The sequence below is a fragment of the Pan paniscus genome, chromosome 9 (assembly GCF_029289425.2).
Source record: "Pan paniscus chromosome 9, NHGRI_mPanPan1-v2.0_pri, whole genome shotgun sequence".
NCBI classification, from domain to species: Eukaryota; Metazoa; Chordata; class Mammalia; order Primates; family Hominidae; genus Pan; species Pan paniscus.
In genome coordinates, this window is record NC_073258.2 from 129,655,831 (window position 1) to 129,681,587 (window position 25,757).

The 25,757-nt window shown below is 37.1% G+C and overlaps 1 protein-coding gene and 1 non-coding gene across 15 annotated transcripts in view; both read right to left on the reverse strand.

Moving 5' to 3' along the window:
* ARHGAP32 (Rho GTPase activating protein 32) overlaps positions 1-25,757 on the reverse strand; it is a 317,821-nt gene that overhangs the window by 7,036 nt on the left and 285,028 nt on the right. For all 14 annotated transcript variants that reach the window (XM_034934048.3, XM_034934045.3, XM_055095088.2 and 11 more), the window contains 10 exons: positions 16,010-16,112; positions 14,511-14,655; positions 13,990-14,072; positions 9,843-9,950; positions 9,430-9,575; positions 8,567-8,762; positions 6,784-6,929; positions 4,595-4,666; positions 2,145-3,023; positions 408-1,453 (listed from right to left, as the gene is read on the reverse strand). In XM_034934048.3, the coding sequence (XP_034789939.2) occupies positions 408-1,453; positions 2,145-3,023; positions 4,595-4,666; positions 6,784-6,929; positions 8,567-8,762; positions 9,430-9,575; positions 9,843-9,950; positions 13,990-14,072; positions 14,511-14,655; positions 16,010-16,112 (2,924 nt within the window). The remainder of the gene's footprint in view (positions 1-407; positions 1,454-2,144; positions 3,024-4,594; positions 4,667-6,783; positions 6,930-8,566; positions 8,763-9,429; positions 9,576-9,842; positions 9,951-13,989; positions 14,073-14,510; positions 14,656-16,009; positions 16,113-25,757) is intronic.
* LOC112441232 (U6 spliceosomal RNA) lies at positions 21,218-21,321 on the reverse strand. The gene has a single exon (XR_003029177.1). It is a non-coding gene; the product is annotated as a U6 spliceosomal RNA (small nuclear RNA).

The window sequence follows — 25,757 nt, forward strand, 5'->3', positions numbered from 1 at the left end:
AATAATTGGCAGAGGGTAGGTAAATGACTTGCCCAAAGTCACAATGAGTCAGTGATGGAGTTGGAAAAAAATAAGAAAAAGCAACCCACAACCGTAAAGCCCACTTTGTCTCATTTGATCCTGATCTCTTTGTGTTACTGGAATAAACTACCGAGACACTTTAGGAAGAAAAGGGAGCAGGTACAGTTAAGCTATAGTCATCTAGGAGCTACTCCTTTCCTAGGGAAAAGCCAGCATCAAGGTAATGGCAGACTCCAACCTCAAACGGGAACTATCTCATGGAAACCAGCCACAGGGCTTAAAAGTAATTGTTGTGTCTGACTCAAAGATAACAACACACCCTGCTGAAAAGTGACATACCTTTGGTAATAGTATATTTCATCTCACTGATATCTTCCCCTTCTTACCTTGTGGGAATTATTTAATCCTATATTGGTTGCTGCTTGTACCTGCCCCACAACTGGTGGCTGCTCTGCAGATCTCTGGGAAGGCGGAGGGGGAAGGGGACGATTAGTTCTGTGCGTGCGCTGAAGTGTGGCAGCAGCAAAATCAGCAGTGGTGGGTTGTTCAGCCACATCCCAGCTGGCTTCCTTGGTGCTCATTTGGGCTGTTGCTGGAGTAGTTGTCATGTAAGTCATGGTGGCTGTGCTGGTATTCTCTTCGGGGGACCCAGAAGGAGGGTAGATTTTATCGCTAGGTAAATTAGGAGGTGTGGGTGATTTGTCTGCAAGGGACCCAGAAGGAAGGAAGATTTTATCCCTAGGTAAATTAGGAGGTGTGGGAGATTTGTCTGCAAATTCTAAAGGGTGATGGAGTTTATCCACACTTGCACCAAGATAAGAAGGAGGCTGATCTCCACTGTAGAAACGGGGTGGAGACTGGTCCTGACCCAAGAAGGAGACAGTTGGCATACTGTTCTTCCCAGACTGGTCTTCAGGGAAACTTACATGATCATCAGACTTCTCCGAGTCTAAGGGAACTGAAGTAATTCTGGCCTTTTCTGGGTCCCCAGATAAATATGCTTGATGTGGCTGATTCCCTGTTAAGTCTACTTGGTGATGTTGCTCCCCAGATTCAGTTGTGTTGGAATGGGTAGGATCTCCAGTAGCTGTTGTCTCTGGTAGAGGATGGTCACAGTTTCCTGGTGCATTATTCTGGAGGTGGAACTGCTCTGCTGGTCGATCGGTTTGGAAATAGGCATTATCTAGAGCAACTGCAGAGTAAGAACTGGACAGATTATCTTCAGTTGTAGCCACCGCTATGTCTCCATAATTTGTATACCCAGCCTGAGAGGTCCCTGGTCTCTTCAATGACTGAGTTGAGGCTTGCTGTGCGGACTCAGCTAATGCTAGCGCCAACATTCGGGCAACATTTTTCGGAGGCGGTGGTGGTGGGATAAGAGAGACTGAACTGACAGGAACGGAATCCTGAGGGGGGTCATGGGTAACTGCTCCTAGTGGGAAATTGGGAAAAAAAATGAGAGTGAAAAGGTAGCTTACGTTATCCTAAATGGAAAGCCAAACACTCCCCATGTGATCATTAAAAAATAGGTGCCTTCCATATTTCAAAATGGCAATCCATGATCTTCTATCCCACATGCAAATGCTGTTGAAAACACATCTGGTTCAGAAGGAAAACTAAAACAAACAGTGTATAAAGACTGCAATCTCTTCTTGAATTGTTACAGAGATGGGGGGAAAAAAAAGCATGTCCCTCACCTGGCTCAGAAAAGATTGCTTAGAAAACAAGCTTCAAGTGCTTGTAGACTGTTATTATGAACAGTTTTTACATTTGATGGTGTAGCTGGCTTGTTAACTTGGAAGGCTACAATAAAGATATTTTATTAGAAGAGAAAAACACAATCAAGAGCTACGCAGTTGTGCAAAAATTATCCACGAATTCTCACCGTCCAAAGAGATAAGGGGACTTTTGTGAAGATTTGAAGCAGGACCATTGGCCCTTTTGGGGAGTTTTGTTTGACTGCTTTTAATTTAGGGCTCTGAGCCATCAGCACCACCCAGAAAAGCATTCTCTTTGATTAAAGGCTAGCTGTGGACAAATTTCTCTCTTAAAAGGCACAGATGGCACACAGGATTGAAGATCCCTCTTAACTTAAAGAAAGAATGGAGGAAAACAAACGGTACCTGTCTGAGTCTGTCCAGAAGCTACAGCCTTACTCTGACTGCTTGAGACAGACTGATCCTCTTTCCCTGGCAATTCTACTTCTTCAGCAGCCACCTGGTCCAGGGGCTGGACTTCAGATTCATATGCTTCTTGGGCAACTGTCTCATTTGTTTTCATCTTTACTATCTGGGTGGGGGATCTATTTGTGGCATCCCTTTCTTCAACGCATTTGTCCCAGGTTGAAGATGATGCATTCTGAGCTGTGGTATTTGAGACTGTACCAATGACTTCTGACACCCGTGGTGGTAGGGTCACTGAAATTGGCTCAGATATGCTCATAGAAGGTGATTTGCTTAATTTCCGTCCTATCTTCGGAGAGAAAGCATAGACGACCTTTTCAGTAAAGGAGGATGGCTTAGATGATTTCTCTTCAGTTGGGCTCAAGTCCAGGGTAAAGAATGGACTCAGTTTCTCCTGAAGAGGAGAGACAGGTTCAGAGCTTGCTGTGCTTCCTGGAGTCTGACATTGGCTACCACCTGTTTCTGCATCCTTTTTATTGGCACTTGGTTTATCCTTGGAGTATCCCGGTGAATCTAAAAAGGAAGCACCACTCTCCAGACATTCTGATTCGGCCTTAGGAGGACTACATTGAAATGACATTGGATCAAAATCCAGGCTGGCTACTCCTATGTCTGGTGGGCTCAAGTCAACATCCTCAGCTGAATGAGGAGACATAAGGGCTGGGATATGAAGCAGCCCTCCTTCCTCCTCACTCTCATTGTCATGAGGCAGATTATCATAGGAGTTACAGCGGTTCCCCAGCATTTCTCCATTAAAAGAGGCAGACAGTGCATCACTGGAAGATCTGGGTCTTCTGGGTCGGAAGAGCTTAGAATCACCTGGAAAAAATGAATAACAATGTCAAAGTAAGAACATCGTAGATACAGAATGCTGTGGTAAGTCACCTACTCAGCACAGCAGTAACTTACTATCTAGGTGAAGGAAGTGTTACTTCTCATTTTCTTTCTGAAAATTCTTTCAGTGCACACAGATCATTTACACTTGAGATAACAGAACTCCAAAACCAAATGCTAAATAGCAAACACGTGATAGAATCAGAGGGCGAATGCAGTATTTCATGCTCTGGAGAGGAAAAGAACTCAGAATGCTTGGATTCTATTACTAATCCAACACTGATTCTTGGTGTGACTTTGGGCAAGTTTTTCATTTCTTTGTGTCTTATTTTATCACTGGCCTCATATGACTTATGAGGTGGAATTAATCACTTTGAGTGGCATTTTGAATCTATAATAGCAAAATGGATTTTTTTTTGTGGGGAAACATCCTTACAATATTCAAATTTCTAAATAAATTGAACTTCTCAATTAAAAAATCTTCATAATCCCATAAAGTATTTATGTATATTTAGTAAAAAATTCCTTTCAGATACTAAACAAGAACTTCATTTTTTTCTTTAAGAATAGATTTTAAGTTTCCCAAGCAGTCTTCAAGAGTGGCAGAGAGTATTACATAATTTTACGATGTTGCTAAATATCCAACTGGTAAAAAAGAAACTCTCTATTCTATTAGGATTATTTTAATTGCCATAGTTAAAAAGTAATTTAAAGAGGCAGAAACTATCTTAATAAATATAAATATATTGGCCGGTCACAGCGGTTCATGCCTGTGATCCCAGCACTTTGGGAAGCTGAGGTGGGCAGATCACCTGAGGTCAGGAGTTCGAGACTAGCCTGGCCTAAGTGGCAAAACCCCGTATCTACTAAAAATATAAAAACTGCTTAATTATACACTTTATAAAATTATGCTCCCGGGCATGGTGGCGCATGCCTGTAGTCCCAGCTATTTGGGAGGCTGAGGCAAGATAATCACTTAAACCGGGAGTTAGAGGTTGCAGTGATCCAAGATTGCGCCACTGTACTCCAAACTGGGCAACAAAGCGAGACTCTGTCTAATATATATATATATATATATATATATATATATATATATTCACAAATGTATTGATCACTCATAAAATTAATTCCTTACAAATATCTTCTGCTTAACACTAGTATCCACCTAGCTTGCTGCATTGTTTTGTAGGTTATCTTGACTAGTTTAATTGAAAATCTTGGAAAACTCATATGCTCCCATTGTAAAATCTAAAGGAAACAGTAATAACACAAGTTTTCACTAGATATTAATAAATATAAATAGTTAACTTGAAATATTTTGGCTACTTTTATGTAAACTGAATAGCAGTCATGCCAAAAATGAAAAGATTAAAGACTGCTTCCATGTGAAAGCATCAATGAATTTTAATCTGAATAATACTAAATAGATACTAGTATTCCTAGGAAATGAGTTAATAGCCTATTTATTAAGCACAGATATATAAAAATATACTCAATTGCAGTATTCCTTTATGCAATATATTATAGAATAAAATGACTGATGCTTTTAGTCTTACCATCAACTGCATGGAGAGATGTAAGAGACTCCTCACTTTTAGCTGAACGGAGGGTTCCTTCTGCCCTGCCACCTGAAGAATAAAAAACAAATAGTGTGAAGATTTCTTATTTGTTACATATGTGGTTAATGGGATCGGTGTTTTTCTTGATACATTTAAACTTTTGAGAGTGATTAGCTGTACATTTTGACAGCAATTTAGTACTCTATTACATAATGTGTTATACTGCACATTTTGACAGCAATTTAGTACTCTATTATATAATGTGTTACACTGTTCTCAAATGGTTTCCCGTGTGAAAAATCTCTTTTCTAAAGGATTATGAATTTGAGCAGAGAGATTAACTAAGATGCTTCTTTCTTTTACATTTCCTAAAGACCAATATGATATCTTGAATGACATCATACTGGATTTAGAGTGGGCCCTACACCCAATGACTGGTGTCCTTGTAAGGAAACACAGAGATGGCCATGTGGAGATGGAGGCAAAGATTGGAGGGATGCTGCCACACATCAAGGAATGCCAGGAGCCACCAGGAGCTTGGAAAGGCAAGGAAGGATTTTTCCCTGGAGCCTCTGGAGCAAGCACAGCCCTGCTGGTACCTTGACTTCAGACTTTGCGCTTCTAGAACCATGAGGGAAAAAAATTCTGTGTTTTTTACCACTTGACTTGCGGTAATTTTGTTACGGGAACTCTGGGATACTAACACAGGTAACTTTACGTACATATGTGAATCTTATTCGCTAAATATCTTCATCCTCTTTAACCCCTTGGCAGCACTACGAACACTTTCTTTTTAACCCCCTCCTCCCCTGCTGAGGATAGCATGCATCTCTTTTTTTCTCTGCCTACCTTTGTAATCATTTCTTCTTACTCTCCTCTCATGACAGTTCTTCCTTTCCCACCTTTAAACATTGCTTCTCTCCAGCATTCAGCCCTCAGCTGGCTTCTTTTCACTCTGCTCCCATCTCCTGAAATACCATTCTTAGTCTCCTGTCAGTTAGGTGAATCCCTACTTCTCCTTGAAAACCCATATCAAAGGTTGTTATTTCCTAACCACTAGTCCCTCCTCTACAAGAGTTGACAATTCCTACCACAACTGTCTCATGTAACTATTTCTTTTATTTTTTAAGAGACTATGTCTTGCTTTGTCATCGAGGCTGGAGTGCAGTGGCACAACCATAGCTCACTGCAGCCTCAACCTCCTGGGCTCAAGTAATCCTCCTGCTTCAGCCTCCGGAATAGCTGAGCCTAGAGGTATGTGCCACCAAGCCTTGCTTATTTGCAATTTATTATTATTATTATTATTATTATTTTGTAGATGCAGGGCCTCACTTTGTTGCCCAGGCTGGTCTTGAACTCCTGGCTTCAAGCGATCTTCCTGACTTGGCCTCCCAAAGTGTTGGGATTACAGGTGTAAGCCACTGTACCTAGCCTAAACCACTATTTCAATAACTATGATTCTGCACTAAAATTTACTTTCTCACACGTATGACTTCCCAATTTTACTTGGAAGGCAGAGGTACTACCCTAATTTTCTATCTGCAGAGCCTGCTATCAAAATAGCTAGCACATGCTCTACATGATTGCAAACTGAATGACGAATTAAATGAATTGAACATTATACTTCTAACATTATCTAAGAAGTACTACTATCCTTCCTAGATTCAGAAGTTGTTAATATCAATAGAATATGGCTTTTAAACTATTTTTAAAAGAGTAGTTTTTCGACAGTAATAGATTTATTTGATCTAATAAGATACTCTATTAATGAGATATCTAATAAAAAATACCTTCTTTAGTTGAAAGAGTTATAAACTTGAAAGTTATGTTGAAACAGTTTTGAAATTTTTTAGATCTGTAAAAATACGGATCAATAAATTTAGATACCATAGCAGTATTTATTTACAACAATATACAAGGTATATGTGAATTTAATCACATTTACACTATATATAATCTATATAGTTTCCTTAAGAAAAGAAATTGCATACTTCTACATATTTATATATAATTTATGTTACTCTTCAATTTAGGAATAAAGAATCGGTGAGAGAAGACACTCTGTATGTGTGACACAACTGTGAACACGTTATGGAAGCAGATCATAACAATACATGAAGAATGTGCCCAGAACAACCGAAGACCATCATGACAGCAGCAGAAGTGAGAATCTCCCAGGCACTCACCTTTCAGAGCCATGGCTTTCATCTCTGAAGGCTCACTCTCATTCCGCTGCAGCTTTCGTTTAGAAACAGATGATGATTTCCCCAAGTTGAAAAAGGAACGCCAGCTACCCACAGGAGACTTTTTCATCTTATTTTGAGGCCTCTTTCTATGAAAGAGAAAAAATAATCAACATTAAGATAGCCATGGGTCTGTCTTTTCTTACAGAAAAGAAATGAACACATGACAGAAAGAACCAAACAGGCTGGAGAGGCATAAGTGAAACAGTAAGCAAACATCCACCTTCCAGACAGCACACTCTACACAGTGCAGCCAAAGCAGAAAATGGATAGTAAACATGCAGCTTTTAGTACTAGTAAATATTTTCACAAAGATCATTTTTATACATATCTTCATATTTGGATCCAACCTCACAAACTGCAAAATAAGTGAAAATAAGACGTATCTGGGAATAGGAAATATTAAGTGTCCAAAAATAACACAGAGTTAAAGAAAATGATTTTAGGCGTGAGTAGAGAATAAAGGCAAACAAAGAAGACAAGGATTAAGAATAATAACAAACATATACTGAATGCCAGGCACTGTGCTACCTGCCTTATATGTAATATCTCCTTTAAATCAGATACAACCACATGAGGTAAGTACTATTATTCTCATTTTGCAGCCAAGGAAATTATGACACTAAGAAGTTCAAATAACTTCTTTAACATTATAAAACTATTAAATGATGGAGTCAGAATTGGAACTCAGGCCAATCTACATCCCAGTATCTACTCTCTTAACTACTACTCCATAAATAAATTTTTGAGTAAATTATGGAACTAGAATATAAAATCAAGATGCTAAAGACAAACTCAGGATGACAAAGTAAGAGTATGTTCCAACTTTTTGCTGATAGAATGTTTTTAGTCACAGGAAGTGAAAGGAAGTTAGAGGAGTATACTAAAATATGGGAAGAACAAATTCTAAAGTTATATTAGTACTACCCAATCCAGAGAATCAAAATCCTTACATTCATGTGTAATAGCCAAAGGAGTAGCAGAGACATCAAAAATAACTTTTACATACATTAGTCTTCCTACTATAACCTAGTAAAGAAGATACAGAAACCATGTTATTATCATTTCTTTAGAGTAACAGAATTTCAGAGCTGGAAGGGACATTGAAAGAGTGAACTGCTGCAGTGGTTCTCAAGTCCTAGCAGACATCAGAATCACCTGGAAAGTTAGATGAATGACCAGTTGCTGGGTCCCACGCCCAGGGTTTCTGATTCAGCGGGTCTGGGGTGTGACTGGACGACTGCACAATGTGCACTTCTAGCAATTATCACCAGGTGATGCTGATGCTGTTGGCTGGGAGACCACACTATTAATCTCTTCTAACCTTAATGTGAAACCAACGTCAAACAAGTCACTGTCCACTCCTGACTTTCTGAACAAACTCTTCCAACACAGCTTATTTCTAAACAACTTTATAAACAACATAGTTCAGAGAGAAAAATCAACCCATATAGTGACAGTATATCCTTATTTTTCCAAACAATTTTCCCTATACCACTGATGTTCTTCTTTTATAAAATTACATGACATTGTAAAGCAAGAATCATTTGCATCATTCCCCATGAAGCGGTAAGTATCATCCATATTCGAATAAACAGGTTTCTCTGGGACTAGCCTAGAATTCAATAGAGTAATACTAAAATACAAAATTAAAAGCAAACTAAAAGAAAATAATAGGACATAGCTATGAAAATCATATCCCAAAATAGGATTTAACAAATTTTACCTTTCAAGTGGGAACTCAATTATGGTATGAAATTTCCCCTGAAGTGCAGCAGGTCCTTCTCCTACTTCGATATATTTATTTTCTGTCACAATTGGAGAATTGACCTGAGCTTGTGTTCGTGCCTGGGCCTCTTCCAATGTCAGCAGTTTGGTGGATGGAGAGGATACCAGGAGGGACTTGGGCCTTGATAGAGAAGCTTCAAAAAGAAAAGGAAGCTGATGAAGAGAGTCAACTACGTGAGTGTATTCAATTTGTTAGTATCTATCTCTCCATCTATCTACCTATCTGTTGTTTCAAATTTTCTTCAAGTATGTTAAATAGCAAAAACCATAGTGCTTTATATTAAATGAAAAACTGAAGGGGACATACCAGTGGCACACATACATACATATAAAACCCTTTAATAACTGTTTTCCTTTCTTAAAAGATATGAGAAAAGCTTTATATTAAATAAAAAACTGAAGGGGACACACCAGTGGCACACATACACACATACAAAACTCTTTAATAACTGTTTTCCTTTCTTAAAAGATATGAGGAAAGGTGATCAATCACTCAGATATTTTTAGTTTTGGAAGCAATTTTTCTTCTTCTGTTCCATTTTATACTTTAATATACATCAATAATGAACGACAAGTTTTTTAATGTGTCATGAACTTAGATCACAATAGGTCTCATATGTAGTATTCACTATATACACACAAAATAACTGTCAAATTGTGCATTTTGGTAAGCAGCCATACATTATTAGCTGCCTTATACCAGTGACACGTTTTTGTTGTTGCAATAAGAAATGCATGGTTTGCTACTCCTCTGGAAGCTGAGACACACCCTCCTGGTAGGAAGGGCCATCGGAGCCGTACCTGCCCCCTCTTGCATGGCCATGCTGATTCTGCCGCTGAACAGCACATCAACGTGATTCAGGATGAACTCAACAACCACAGACTGAATCCTCACTTCCATGAAAGCTGCTGTTCCACTGAAGCAGGCAGATTCTATCTGTTTTGATCTGTGAGGTAAACATTTTCATCACAGAGTTGTAAAGATAGCAGTCGTCAAGGGCCTCTTTTTTTAAACGTGTAAATCTCAGACAAACAGAGGAAGAAATCATACTTTTACTGTCCCTTAGCTAAGGCCCAGTTGCCTGTTTTAGGGAGACGCAAATAAAAAGAACAGATTTGTTTAATCTTTTAAAAGTTTCCTTAAAGAACACTGATGAATCAGCCTTTTATTTAGGATTAGTTCTACTAAAATTAATAAGTGAAATGCAAATTACCTTAACAGGTTTGGAGCCCAAACAATTGCTAGATTTTTTGCATGCATATTTGTGATGGAACAATAGTCAGCTAGAAGAGACAAGTGTCTCATCAGGAACTCCAGTGTTCTGGAAATAAAATACAACATATTAACAGAAAGAAACATGATGCAGCAGTATAGAACATAAAAGCCTGCTAATTAATTCCTAAGTTTGCAATAGCAAAATGAAGAAAGGGACCATACAAACCCAAGAGAACTTTTTTTTCTGCTTAACAGGTTGAAATATTACTATTAGAAGTGAATCTTCCACCAAAGCTAGTTTCTGGAACAAATAATATTTTGAAGTTATGCCATTCTACTTGCAGCAGACATACTAACAGGAAAGGATTTCAACACTTCTATGAAAGAAAACAGTAATGTCTCAAAAGCCTTAAAACAGTTACAAGAAAAATTCCAATAGGCATCAAGGGGAGAATATTTGAGCAAAGGATATGCTTTTGAAATGAAGAGCCTAATTCAAATCCTCATATTCTGGTTTATCTTGACTACTTAAAATTTGCTTTACTTAAACAATTCCATATATATTGTGATTAAACAATAGGGAAGAGTACTTTTGAAAACAAGACATGATCACCTTAAATGTAAGTTAAACCAGGTAAGTGCCAAGTGTGTGTGTGTGTGTGTGTGTGTGTGTGTGTGTGTCTGTGCGCATGCACACACAGAGGTATTATCTATCACCTAGCATGTCTCAAAGCGTCCTACCTAATAGTGCCCAGAGTAAAACTACTAAAGACAATGGGCTGGGTGTGATGGCTCATGCCTGTAATCTCAGCAGTCTGGGAGGCTGAGGCAGGCAGATCACTTGAACTCGAGAGTTCAAGACTAGCCTGGGCAACACAGTGAAACCCCATCTCTACAAAAAGTGTAAAAACAATTAGCTGGGTGTGGTGGTGCATGCCTGTAGTGCCAGCTACTCGGGAGGCTGAGGCAGGAGGATTGCTTCAGCCCAGGAAGGTTGAGGCTGCAGTGAGCTGTGATCATGCCACTGCACTCCAGCCTGGGTGACAGAGTGAGACCTTGTCTTAAAAAAAAAAAAAAAAAAGGACAATGAATTGGAGACAGAAATATAAGGCTGTATTATATGAAACAGTAATGAAAGATAAAATGTGGTCTACCTACATCCGAGCCACAAAGATTCAGATGGGCCTAACATGAATTTGAGAGGAAAAGGAATATAATAGTTAGACTCGGCATTAGGCATTGTTCAAGAGGCTTTTACCAGCAGTCTCATTTAATTCTCATAATAGCTCTAACAAGCACAGAATTACCATTCCCCTTGTACCGAGGACAAAGTCAAGGTTGCTGGGGTTCTACAGACTAGCAGTGGCAGTGCTGCATTTCAAATCAAGGTCAGAGTGGCTCCAAAGTGCCTGCGCATTCAAGGGCATTGTAGTTGCTTTACAGTTAAAATGGTAATTCTCTGTCTCTGCTGTATATAATTAAGAGAAGACAAACCGAAGTGAGGCTGGCCTGGGTATGACATAGAGGTGAGAAGCTTGAGAAACGTATTTAGATCGCAAGGACAAAAAACCAAACACCGCATGTTCTCACTCATAGGTGGGAATTGAACAATGAGATCACATGGACACAGGAAGGGGAACATCACACACCGGGGCCTGTTGTGGGGTGGGGGTTGGGGGGAGGGATAGCATTAGGAGATATACCTAATGTAAATGACGAGTTAATGGGTGCAGCACACCAACATGGCACATGGATACATATGTAACAAACCTGCATATTGTGCACATGTACCCTAAAACTTAAAGTATAATAAAATAAATAAATAAATAAAATAGAATAAAGCCAGGCTCCTCAGCCAAAAAAAAAAAGAAAACCATGTAAAATTTTATTACTTGAGGAAGGTGAATGAAGGGAATGATTAAAGGGCTTCAGAAATGTATTTTGTAAGAATTGCAAATTTAAAAAACCAAAGACATCTATTTGGTTTGCCTATCTAATTATAAGGATGTTTTTAAAAGTTAATGTAGAATTTTAGTCAGGATTCCACAAAATGAGCACTTTTATATTCAGCAGATGAGAGTGTGAATTGTATAAAACTTCGCAACCTGGAACGTAATTTGGATATTATTGTCTAATATTGAGAATAATAATTTAGATTTCCAGAATTTCACTGCCAGGTCATTATCCTGTAATAAAAAACATAATCTAGATTCCATGTAAAAGGATGGCCCTCATAGTAATATTCAAAATTGGAAAAGGAAGGCTGGGCACAGTGGCTGACACCTGTAATCCCAGCACTTTGGGATGCTGAGGTGGGTGGATCACCTGAGCTCAGGAGTTTGAGACCAGCCTAGGCAACATGGCAAAACCCCAACTCTACCAAAAATACAAAAAATTAGCTGGGCATGGTGGTGTGTGCCAGTGGTCTCAGCTACTTGGGGGGCTGAGGTGGGAGAATCACTTGAGCCTGGGAGGTGGAGGCTGCAGGGAGCCAAGATTGTGCCACTGCACTCCAGCCAGGGTAACAGAGTGAGACCCTGCCTCAGAAAAAAAAAGGAAATAGAAAACACCCCATACCACCATATATGTAGATTAAATATGCAAATTATGAAAGGTTAAATAACATGGCATATCCAAATGAGAGAACATGATGGAAAATTACGCTTTTCAAGAACATCTAAGGAATTCAGAAATGTTAATGTTAAAATTTTGGATAAAAAGTCTATATCAAAAGATATATAAAGTAGGAGATACACACACATATAAGTTATAGTGAAGAAAAGAGTTACACAAGATATTGTATACATTATAAAGCAGGAGATATACATGTACATATTAATAGCAGGCAAGGTATGAAATCCAGGTAGGGCATACATGGTAAGTAATATAATATATATTAGAAGACAGGCAAAGAGGATAATATTAGGATATATATACATATAAGTATCTATAGTCAAGCTATAAAATAGTGTGCAGAAGATATAAAACATATATGCAGTGTATATTATTGGACATCTATCTGCAAGACTCTATTCTGGAAATACAGTGATAAACAAGACAGAATTCATGACCTCAAGTACCTTATGTTTTAGAAAGATTGTATACAGATAGTCTCCAACTTACAATGGTTCAATTTATGATTTTTTTGACGTTTATGATGGTGCAAAGGTGATAAACATTAAACAGAAACCACAATTAGAATTTTTTTTTAAATGGAGTCTTGCTTTGTTGTCCAGCTGGGGTGCAGTGGCATGATCTCGGCTCACTGCAACCTCCATCTCCCAGGTTCAAGTGATTCTCCTGCCTCAGCCCCCAAGTAGCTGGGATTATAGGCGCGTGCTACCATGCCCGGCTAATTTTGTATTTTTAATAGAGACGGGGTTTCGCCATGTTGGCCAGGCTGGTCTCAAACTCCTCACCTCAGGTGATCCACCCACCTCGGCCTCCCAAAGTGCTGGGATTACAGGTGTAAGCCATGGCGCCTGGCCTATAGTGCTGATTTTTGAAATATATACATAAGCAATGTCATTTTGAAAAAAAAAATTAAATTACTTAATTTGCATATTACTAGAACATCTGCTGACTTTAATTTCTTGTCAGTAATTGGAATTTTAAAATGTATCTTTTGTTCCTTTGCATACTGGAATCTAGTTTCTACTGTTGTCTTTTTCTAACCGGCAAAGTAACTTTCAATTTTATTCTGGCTTTCTCAGACATAACCATAAATATTTCCAACACTCCAAACTAACACACAAATCAAATTAGGTTTTAAAATGTAGCAACAACAATAAAACCAAAGAAGAAACTAAAACAAACAAACAAAAAACCCCCAAGTTTAGTCAGCCATCCCTTTGTCCATCCATTCATTCATTCAACCTTTAAGTACCTATGGAATGCTAAACAGTGTGCCAGGCCCTGGGGATCTAAGGACAAATGAATATCTATACATAAACATATACATATACATATAGGTACACATACATATAGTGTGTGTGTGTGCGTGTGTGTGTGTATATATATATATATATGAAATGGAAGTTTAATTAGAACTCCAAGGAAGTTTAAATAGAAATCCAAAGGAAAAAAAAACGTTTACAGGTCAACCGACTTCTACCTCTGCCTGGTATTTACCCACTGTGGCTGACCTGTAGTGTGGTGGGGGGAGCTGCTGGATGACATCGTGGATTTTTATCAGCCTTTCTTCATCTGTTGCTGCTGAAACTGCATCCTAGAAGAGTCACAGTACAAAGTAAACTAGTGAGCTCTGTTAGTAAAAATGAAAGTTCACTTACAATTCAGTTTTCACTCTGAGATCAACTTGCTTTGCTCTTGGATGCGAAATGGCGAGGAAACACAACATTGTATTCAGGAAGTAAACTGTTTCCACACAGTGTGAACACTGAGATCTACGAAACTAATTTTAAAAAGGCTTGATGGTCATCAGTATTAAGTGTGACAAGACTAGCAGCTCAAAGTCAGAAAGCACAAGAATGACAATGTGAAAACAGCAAAGACCACCGACTAGCTGGCAATATTTGTTTTTTTAAGGAGTCATTTCAGTCACAGAACTATTTCTTACATGTGACCAAACCAAAGTTCATGTGTTTTGAACAAAAGCACAGCAAAGTTCCACAAAGAATTAGATTCAAAAGTAGCCTGTACTCACAGAAAATTTCTCATACAGCTGGTAGGTAAGCAGAGGGTTTGGGAGTTCCCGGAAGTACAGCTTACATAGGGAGCCCACAGAATGGATGTCCTGAACATACGGTTCTTTCGTCAGGTCGGGGACGTGCTCAGAGTCAAATTCATGGCTGACGTAGACAGAAGAGGACAAGCAAATCATTTGATTGAGGAGAGCAAATATGTGTCTTAAAAACAGAAAGCATAAGCTCCAAAAGTGTTCAGCTCTATCTCAGTGAGTTGCTATTATCTTCCATTAATTATATTTCATTTAAGTTGTGTTTGGACTTCAGCAACAACTGGATGTCTTAGTACAAGATAGATGTCTTTCTATGTGGAAATTAAGGGCACAGCTTTAATATTAAAATGGACAATAGCCTCTGAGATACATATGAATGAACAGCTCTTATAGTACAACAGTCTGAAAACAGGACTCCTAATTGCTAATGACTTGAATATCCAATATTTTGGCAATTCCAGAGACTAGTGTTGAATGGCAATTGATCTATGAACAATTATGAGCAGAAATTCCTCAGATACAGATTGTACAACACAGAAATGCTTTCCCAGCGCAGGATAAAAAAGTCAGAAACAACATAAAGCAATTCCTAGCTAACAACAAATTTTAATAGGCAGGAAAATCTGTATCATTAGAATGAGTAAAATAAAAGTTGTACACAGAATAGTAAGGCAGAGTAAGCTCACTCTCCAGGAGGTTAATTAATATTCATCCACGGGCATGAGACCACTTATCATCTACCTAGAGGATTAATGTGTGTGTACAATATGAGATTTACTTTCTCTTAAACTGAAGACTGAAACTGTCTTTAGTACAAGAACTAATTTATGTATTTTTCAAGCATGTATTTCCCAAAACTGAGATGGGCTCTATGATCTGTTAAAGTATTAAAATCTCTACAGAATAATGGCAGTTATCATGTACTACAGTAAAAAAGAAAGGGTAATGGCATGTCAAGAATAGTCTAGAATCCAAGAGATTAAGCAAAAATAAAATATTGCAGGCACAGTGTTTGTCACTGTTTTTGTCTCAGAGAAGATTTGGGGAGGATGTGAAATATGTAGAGATGCATACTTGAACATAAACACAGAATCAGGGTCAAAGGAGATTAGAAAATGTTCCATTCCCATCCATTTTAATTAACACCTAAAGAATAATTTTATTACAATGCAAATTTCCTCTCTCATGGCTGTCATTGGTTCAAACTCAATTTGCTAAAGTCTTCAAACACTATAAAGAGACAAAATACAAGTACTGAAGAGATTAAGGTGCATGGTTCTCTGATACTACAGATGAAAAAAATGCCATTTAGAAAAGTATACAGAGACAATAACATGTATATTATTTCCTATTTTATCTAAATTATCTTTAATGAAAATAGGTTATCAAAGTAAGTGAATCTGTTTTAAAATATTTGCATTTTAATTAGTTAAGAAGGAGTGAAAAAGTGCCATATAAGATTTTACCGTAGTCTCTGGATATTGGAGGCCACACCAGAAAGGCGATAGATTCCATCCACGATGCCATATCTCTCAATGAATGCTGTGCAGCTTTGAAGAACCTGCGGCACTAAAGAGAATTTGTAAAGAAACAGATGAAATTGGTAGTATTCACTGGAACCAAAGTCGCCAAAAAATAAGATTGTCTTAGTTTACAAAAGTAAAATAAAATTTGTAAATTAAAGTTAAAAGGGGCAAAAATTAATCCACTACAAAAAATGATGAGGGTATATTTATTTAATTGCCCACCTAAATTAGATAACTAATTCCTGAATAATCAAGACTGGTTCTATGTCATGATATTTAAGTGAGTAAGAGAGTTCATACATTATTAGGACAGTCTCTCTTCTGCAGTAGACTCATTTAGATCATGTTACAGTTACACATTACAGTAAAGTGAACTGTTTAGTCCTAACACCATGCCAGATTTTTAAGAAATACGGCTGTTCAGCTGACTTTCATATATAGCAAATGAATATATAAAGTTAAATGCTTGTCCCAACAACATAATTACTTGTAAGTGCTACAAAGTTTTGCTTCTAGAAAAGGATCTTCTATATTTTCATAGTTAATGCAAATTCTGACTTTATTCAATCAACAAAACACCAATATAATGCAAAGCCCAAGGCAATTTCAAATAGATGGAATCTTGTAACTTCCTGGCCATATTTACATTAACTTTATTGACATTTTGACTTTATATTATCAGCTCGTAATACAGGGCACTCTCTCTGGTTAGCTCTATGAATATACACTGGACAGCTATGCTGGGGCATGCAGTATAAAACAGAATTTTCAAAATATATGATAAAACATTTTATAACCATTCAAACATTTACAGCAGCTGAGAATTTAACAATAGTTGTTTTGCAATGCAGATTGATGAGTTTACAGACTTTAGTATGATCATTTGATAGGGTTAATTAAAATCCTTGAAAAGAAATGCTTGGAAAATTTGGTCTGCAAAGAGCTACTATACTAGAGATGAAACATTCAGAGTGGCAAATGAAACAAATAAGACATTTTAATAAGATAATTTTAGTGAATGTATTTCATTAACAGTATATTGTCATTCCTTTATTATTATAACCAACTTTTCCTTGGTTTTCCTGACTTTTATTGTCCTTCATGCAATCCATCTTTAAATTCTGTCAGATCCTATAACAACATTTAAAACTTAACCTCATCTTTGATTAAAAAAATCAAAAAACAAAAACCAGCAGCTGATAGTATTAAGTACTAAATATATGCCAGGCTAAGTACTTTACAATGCATACTCTCTGATTTTCAGAGATATCCTACAAGGAAAGTACTATATATTCCCAATTTTTACAGAGAAGAAATTATATCTTAGACAGAGTAAGTTTTACCCAAGGGCAGGCAGGAAACACTGGCAGAAGTGAGAGATTCCAACTCAGGCAGTCCAAGTACAGAGCCAATGCTTTTGTTTTTTATTTCTCACACACACACACACACACACACACACGCACACACACACATACATATATCTTTTTTTATTATACTTTAAGTTCTGGGGTACATGTGCAGAATGTGCAGTTTTGTTACGTAAGTATACACATGCCATGGTGGTTTGCTGCACCCATCAACCCATCATCTACATTGAGTATTTCTCCTAATGTTATCCCTCCCCTAGCCCCCCAACCCCCCGAGAGGCCCTGGTGTGTGATGTTCCCCTCCCTATTCCATGTGTTCTCATTGTTCAACTCCCACTTATGAGTGAGAACATGTGGTGTTTGGTTTTCTGTTCTTGTGATAGTTTGCTGAGAATGATGGCTTCCAACTTCATCCATGTCCCTGCAAAGGACATGAACTCATCCTTTTTATGGCTGCATAGTATTCCATGGTATATATGTGCCACATTTTTCTTTATCCAGTCAGAGCCAATGCTTTTAACTACTGCAATATACTGCCTGGCAGAGAAGGCCTTTCACAATTTACATTTAATTATTATTGTATTTCCATATTCCACAACCCTAGGCCAAGTGAAGTGTTACCTTTTGCCATACAAACCAACCATGCTATGACTTCTTCACAAAACAATTTCCTCTAGCTGGACTCTCTCCCATAACGCTCTTCGTATAGAAAAAATTCTTGGCTATTGTTCAAAATCCAGCTAAACTATCACTCTTTAGCGAGCCTTCATTGAATACCCACAAGTAGAGGTGGCTGAGCACTGTGTTCTATGTGCTCATAGAAAAATATTTCAAAATTATCATTTATTTGTTCATACAACTATTACCCTTTTCTGACTGTGGGCTCTTCAAGAGCAAAACCATGCATCGTCCATCTTTGTATATTTAAAACTCAGGAACACCGTCCTGACACAATGTATAAAATTAGCAAGTGAATTAATTTACCAGTGCCCTGAGAGCCTGAAATGGTCATTATCTGGTCAAGTTAGCAGGGAAGGAACCTTAGTTTTCATATGAATACATTTTCAACTACATGCTTTCTGCCTCTAAAAATATTCAAGACTTTCAGTAACAAGAAAAGGTTATGGTTATGTAGGAAAGATGAAGGGCAGGTAGAATTGCTGGGTACTTCTTGTGGATTTAATTGATATTAGAAGCAACCTCTGTGTCGAAATGATATGCAAAATACATAGCATCTTTATAAAAGCTTGGGTTCTATTTCTCACATTGTCCCACCAATGATAAACTTGGTGTCTTAGGTTTCAATTCTAAAAACTGGAAGTGGAATAATAAAATTTGGGGCTACAAAATTTCAGTCATCTGCTTCAAAGGGAATGTATTTAGAGATTACTGGGATAATTAACATCATTACTTAGGAAAATAGTCAAAATTCTTTCCTGTAAAGCACTGAGAAGATGCTTCTCATTATATATGCTCCAAATGAGCATGCTGATTCACCCAGGTACACAAAAGGTTTGTCTTCAAGAAAAACCCTTCAGAGCACAGTATTTTATTTCCATATTATCAGGCTCTCCGAGCACACATAAATTTTTCATAAAAATAAGCTACCATTTATAAAAAAAAGTATCGGTAATTTTCATTGGATGTGTATATCTGTGTGTTATTAGATTCATATCTGTTTATTCTTCCAAATAAGTAGGAAAACATTGAAAATACGGAGAATTAGAGGTCTTTTCCTGATAATATGTCCAAGTCTCTACACACGTAATACTTCATGGCAAGCATCTGAATCGTTTTCTTATATTTTGTGTTCCCTGAGTAGAAGGACTGAATGTCTATACAACAATCACATAATGAGCTTAATAAATAAAATTACATAACTATTACTTATAAGTTTAAGGGAAACAAATGAGTCATTTAATACAAATAGGTGGCAAAATGAAAGAAAAGCATAAACTTGAATCTTGAAGAAAAGGAGCAAAAACTGAAAAACAATGTCAGAAGAAAAAAGAAGAAAAGATCTGTTTTATTTTTTCACGAAAGAGTAGGAAAGCAATATAAGAAATCCAATATATTTTGTAAAAAAAATCCTAGTTTTAAAAAAAGGCTATTTACTAGCTACCCCCAAACCATCTAACAAACCAGCCAAATGCACAGCGAATCATGACCCAGTCAAAATATAACATTAGAAACCTCCAAAATGCTTCCTCCAAAAGACGGTATGACTTTCAGAATCATTCCCACATTCTCCACATAATACACTTCTGATTTACTTTGATATTACATTCTTAGTTTTTAAAATATCATCATATGACAACAGAATAAGAAGTACATATTTAAATTAAAATCGATGATCCTTAAAATTAGAATATGGCTAAAAGAAGTAGGTAGTAAGTATGACAAGAATTGATCTTTGATTTTTTTTTCTTGACAGTTTTGGTTTCGTTTCTGCTCTTTTCTCTTCATTCATTCACTTGCTCACTCACTCATCAATCATGTATTTATTAAGTCTCTTCTATTTTCCAGGCATCATGAAAGCATTACAGATACAGATGAAAAAGCTGAGTTCCAGTTTCAGGGAGATGGTTTCCAGGCTAAAGGGACATGAGTACAGTGTGACCTATTAGAATGTGCATCATGATTCTACCTAATATGACTACCAAAAGGATTAATTTCTGGTGTTATTTGGGCCTTGCTTTTTCCTACTGTGCTCTCATTTAAAGTTTTGTGCATATCATACAACACAGAAATATGTTCAGGCAACAGAGAGTCCTCTCCGAGGGTTTCAAAATATTTGTAATATTTTGTACCAAACATAATTTTACCTAGTTTTCTATAAAACTCTATTTTGTTTTAGTGATCTCAATTCAAACTTTTAATGAAATTCAGTTTTAAATATGTACACCAAAAAAAAAAAAAATACTAAGTCTTATGAAAAAAATCGATACCAGAAAAAGAAATTAACGTCACACAACCACCACCACCACCACCACCAACACAACATTTTAAAGCTATAGATAAGGATGCCAAAGTAGGCTGGGGGCAGTGGCTCATGCCTGCAATCCCAGCACTTTGGGAGGCTGAGACAGGTAGATCACCTGAGGTCAGGAGTTCAAGACCAGCCTGGCCAATATGGTGAAACCCTGTCTCTACCAAAAAATACAGGAAAAAAAAAAATTAGCCAGGCATGGTGGTGGGCGCCTGTAATCCCAGCTACTCAGGAGGCTGAGGCAGGAGAATTGCTTGAACCTGGGAGGTGGAGGTTGCAGTGAGCCGAGATTGTGCCATTACACTCCAGCCTGGGCAACAAGAGCAAAACTCCGTATCAAAACAAAACAAAACAAAACAAAAGGATGCCAAAGTAAATGACAAATCAGTATAATCTATGCTCAAAAAAAGTACTATGTGGGCAGATTTTTATTTACTTCTTTTGTGGGCAGATTTTTAAACAATCAGTTCTACAAATAACTGTGATATAATGTTTAATACACTCAATTATAAACACTGGTTTGTGATAGCTAAAACTCTATGATAATCCTGATTGAACAGCAGGGACCACACATAAAAGAATAAAAAGACAACTGCCTTGTCAGGCTCCTATGTGATTTCTTACAACACTTTGTACAGAAGACACAGGTCAAGTTTGTCACTTGCTCCAACAGAGAGGTACTCAGAAGTTTAGAAAGTATAATAAGATAATCTCCCTATAAAGCTGATTTTTCACTAGGAAATATTCAGAGAATTAACCATTTAGCAAAACATAATTTAAAAAAAAATTTTATTTTATATGGAATGCTTCACGAATTTGTGTGTCATTTTTGTGCAGGGGTCACACTTATCTCTGTATTGTTCAAATTTTAGTATATGTGCTGTCGAAGCAAGCACATAAAACGTAATTTTGATACGAGCTTCTCAGAAAAATCTAGTGCAAGGTTAATTTTATTTAGGGTAAAGACTATATTAAAGTCTAAACTTTGAGAAAGAACAATTATATATGATATATATCAATATTATATATACTGTATGTGTCTCGCCTCTCCTCACAATTATGTATATAATATATAATCATTTTTTCTTCATTTTATTCTAATTATTTTAGAGTTTAAAATATATAATCAATTCTCATTGTTTTAATTTAGACTTTAAAATAGTCTCTATATATATTTGTATGTGTAAATATATACACACATATGATATAACTGTGGTTATAGGTCATGGACAATACATATGAAGTTTTTTTTTTTTTTTTTTGAGATAGGGTCTCATTCTGTTGCCTAGGCTGGAGTGCTATGGTGTGATCATGGCTCACTGTATCCTGGACCTCCTGGGCTCATGAGATCCTCCCACCTCAACCTCTCAAGGAGCTGGAACCACATGCACGTGCCACCATGCCCAGCTAATTTTTAAAAATTTTTTGTAGAGACACTGTCCCTACAAAAAAATCAATGATAAAAAATCAATGATACCAAAAAACTCTGTTCCACTCAAATAGATTTTATCATAATTAGGGAACAGATGAACACTGTAGTTTAACCTGCTATTTTTCAGAAAGAAGTGATATAACAGCCTCTGTCCTCCCCTATCATCCTTATGAAGAATGGAAACATAACTGAAACTTCTAAGCACAACTAAAATTGAATTGATATTTGAAAGCTAATGAGCATGGCAGGACAAATTGGAAAACTCTCTTTCATTTTTTTTTCTTTTTTTTTTTGAGATGGAGTCTCGCTCTTGTTGCCCAGACTGGAGTGCAATAGCATGATCTTGGCTCACTGCAACCTCCACCTCCCAGGTTCAAGCAATTCTCCTGCCTCAGCCTCCTGAGTAGCTAGGATTACAGGCATGCACCACCACACCTGGCCACTTTTTGTATTTTTAGTAGAGACAGGGTTTCACCATATTGGGCAGGCTGGTCTTGAACTCCTGACCTCAGGTGATCCACCTGTCTCGGCCTCCCAAAGTGCTGGGATTACAGGCGTGAGCCACCCTGCTGGGCCTCTCTTTCATATTAATGATCACATCTAAGCAAGGTTTAACATGGTACATGGTGTTAAACGTGCCATGTTGCCCAGGCTGGTCTCAAACCCCTAGGCTCAGGTGCTCTTCCCTTCTAGGCTTCCCAAAGAGCTATGATTACAGGCATGAGCCACCACACCCAGCCCCCTATGAAGTCTTAAAATCTGAAAAAACTGAAATTCCTCACATATTCATTAAATCAAAGACAAAATACTAAATCACTCAGCTATTAAAAAACCATTCTATTTCCTAATTTTTAGTTAATAAACTTCAAAGGTTTCCCTTCTCCTGCTAATTTAGGCTTCATCTGAATGTTCAAATGAATATCCTTCTTATGAATATTTATTCATTTCTTACCAACCCTGATGAAACAGGAAATTATTTTAATATGCCAAGTATAATATATCTGGCCTTGGTCTTTGAGGTTTCTAGCTCCTAAAGTTTACTGAATTTCAATTACACTTTAAGGTCACAAGTTAATTTTTTTTCTAGTCATTTGAGTTTAACTTGGCAAAGAGGGATTAATCTTCCAGGATTATTAAATTCATTTCTAATATTCCTCTAATTTTTTTAATTGAAAAAGCAAGACAACTAAGAAAAAAAAATCTCAACAATATTCTCTAATACTTTAATTATATTCATTTCTCATATCACCTAAGTATCCAGACTTTCAAAAGTTGTATCTACTATTTATAGATAATATTTTTCAGGTTCCTACACTGTATTCAAACTTATTTTATTTATTTATTTAGAGACAGGGTTTTGCCTTGTTGCCCAGGCTGGAATGCAGTGGCAAGATGATAGCTTACTGTAGTCTCCAACTCCTGGGGTCAGCAATCCCCCGACCTCAGCCTCCAAACTAGCTAGAAGTATGGGTGTGTGCCACCATGCCCAGCTCGTTTTGTATTTTTTTCTGTATAAATGGGGTTTTGCTATATGCTGCCCAGGCTGGTGTAAACTCCCGGCCTCCAGCGATCCTACCTTGGCCTCCGAAAATACTAGGATTACAGGCATAAGCCATCTCACCCAGCTCAAACTTAAAATTTTTAACAGCTTCAACATTTATAGAACATTCCCCTGCATGGGTGTGGTGGCTCACGCCTGTAATCCCAGCACTTTGGGAGGCCAAGGTGGGTGGATTGCTTGAGTCCAGGAGTTCGAGATCAGCCTGGCCAACATGGCAAAATCCCACCTCTACAAAAAATACAAAAATTAGCTGGGTGTGGTGGTGCATGCCTATAGTCCCAGCTATTCAGGAAGCTGAGGCAGGAGGACAGCTTGAGCCCAGGAGGCAGAGGTTGCAGTGAGCTGCGATTGGGCCACTGCACTCCAGCCTGGATGACAGAGTGAAACCCCATCTCAAAAAAGAACATTCTCCCAAAGTTGGGTATTTCGTTTTCTTTGTTCTCATACATTATGCTATGATGAACACTTTTATTTCTATTTAATTATAACATTAAGATAAGTCCCTAAGGATGGATTCATTAGATGAAAGGAACACTATAAAGTGTCTTGCTATGAAATGTCAAATGTTTTCCAAAAAGGTAGTGCTAACTCAGAACCTTCTGAAACCAACGATTCTGAACCTATTGGTAAAAATCACTACGATATTTATGGCACTGGATATCATAATTTAGAAAAATAGCTTTGTTATTTTAATATTTACCAAAGTAAAACGGTATTTCAAAATCGCCTAAAGATACATTTCCATGATTACAAATAAGGATAAACATTTTTCTGTATTTTGTTTATTATTTATAGCCCTGTGACAGTTTAATGTTTGTATCTCTTCTCCATTCTTTTACTCAGTAATTAAAATTACTTTAATTTTCTAAAAAATCTGAAATGATATTCTCATACACTATAATAGCAGCATTTCATCATATCCAAAAAATGATTATATTTCCTTGTCTATGGTACCTCTCCCTCTACATTGTTATTTTTCATTATATGAAAAGTATATATACATTTAAGTCATCTCTTTGTTTTTTGTTTAAATCTGAGAAAGCTATTATTTATTTTATCTCAAAACAAAATCAATTCACATTGGCAATTCTGTAAGTTTAAAATGGTTAACTTATACATTTGAAGTTTATATTCAGTATGATGAAGTGTGAATTTTTTTCAAAACTGCTATTTAATTATCTCAGTATGTATTATAAATAGCTCTTCCATGTGACATGGTTCTAAAACCATACTTTTTTCTCACAATGGATTCTTATGTACAGTAAGAACTATTTCTGAACGCTCTAAGCTGTTTCACTCACATTTCATTCTCAGCACAAAACTCTGCCTTTAAAAAAAAAATTTTTTTTTTTTTTGAGACAAGGTCTTGCTCCGTCGCCCAGGCTGGAGTGCAGTGGCGTGAAATCAGCTTACCGCAACCCCCGCCTCCCAAGCTCAGGTGATTCTCCCACCTCGGCCTCTCAAGTAACTGGGATTACAGGTGCGTACTACTACGCTAGCTAATTTCTGTATTTTTGGTAGAGACCAGGTCTTGCCATGTTGTGTAGGCTGATCTCGAACTCCTAGGCGCAAGCTATCTGCCTGCCTCAGACTCCCAAAGTGCTGGGATTGCAGACGTGAGCTACTGCACCCAGTGAAAACTCTGCTTTTCTAGTTTTGAATATTGTTTTAATATATAGTAAAACTAGATGTCTCCCATCCTATTACTGATTTTTTTCTTTGACATTCTCACTGGTTGAGTTTTCCATGTGCATTTAGTTGCAAAAGTAATCCTCAGGGTTTTGTTTTTGTTTTTGTTTTTTTAGGGATCTGCATTAAGTTGGTATTAATTTGGGAATAACATCTGTTTGAAATAACATTTTGTCTACTCTCTCAAGAAACATGGTACAGTTTGCATTAAATTCCTAAGTCCACTGATATTCTTTAAACAATGAGCAAGACCTTAATTTGAACTTGATACTATCAACTCAGTATTATTATTATTACTTTACCATTGTTTTTCACTAATGGTCTTCTCAAAAGGCACAATGGGTATTTCCCATACTAATTTGGAATTTCACAATCACCTATTTCTGGTACTTAGCAACATCACAGGTAGATCCTGCCTTCATCTTCTGGCATTTCTGAAAGAGATGCTAGAGGAAAGTGCTATTTTTAAATATAAAAGGAAAACTCCTTTTTTTCTTTCCCTCCTATCCATCCCCCCATCCAACAACTAAATTCTTGATTCATAATTTAATTTATAAAGAAAGGAATATAGATTCCTATAAAAAATAAAGTACAGATTCTCTACAAAAGTAAAATGAAAAATAAAAATTAGCCAGATGTGGTGGCACATG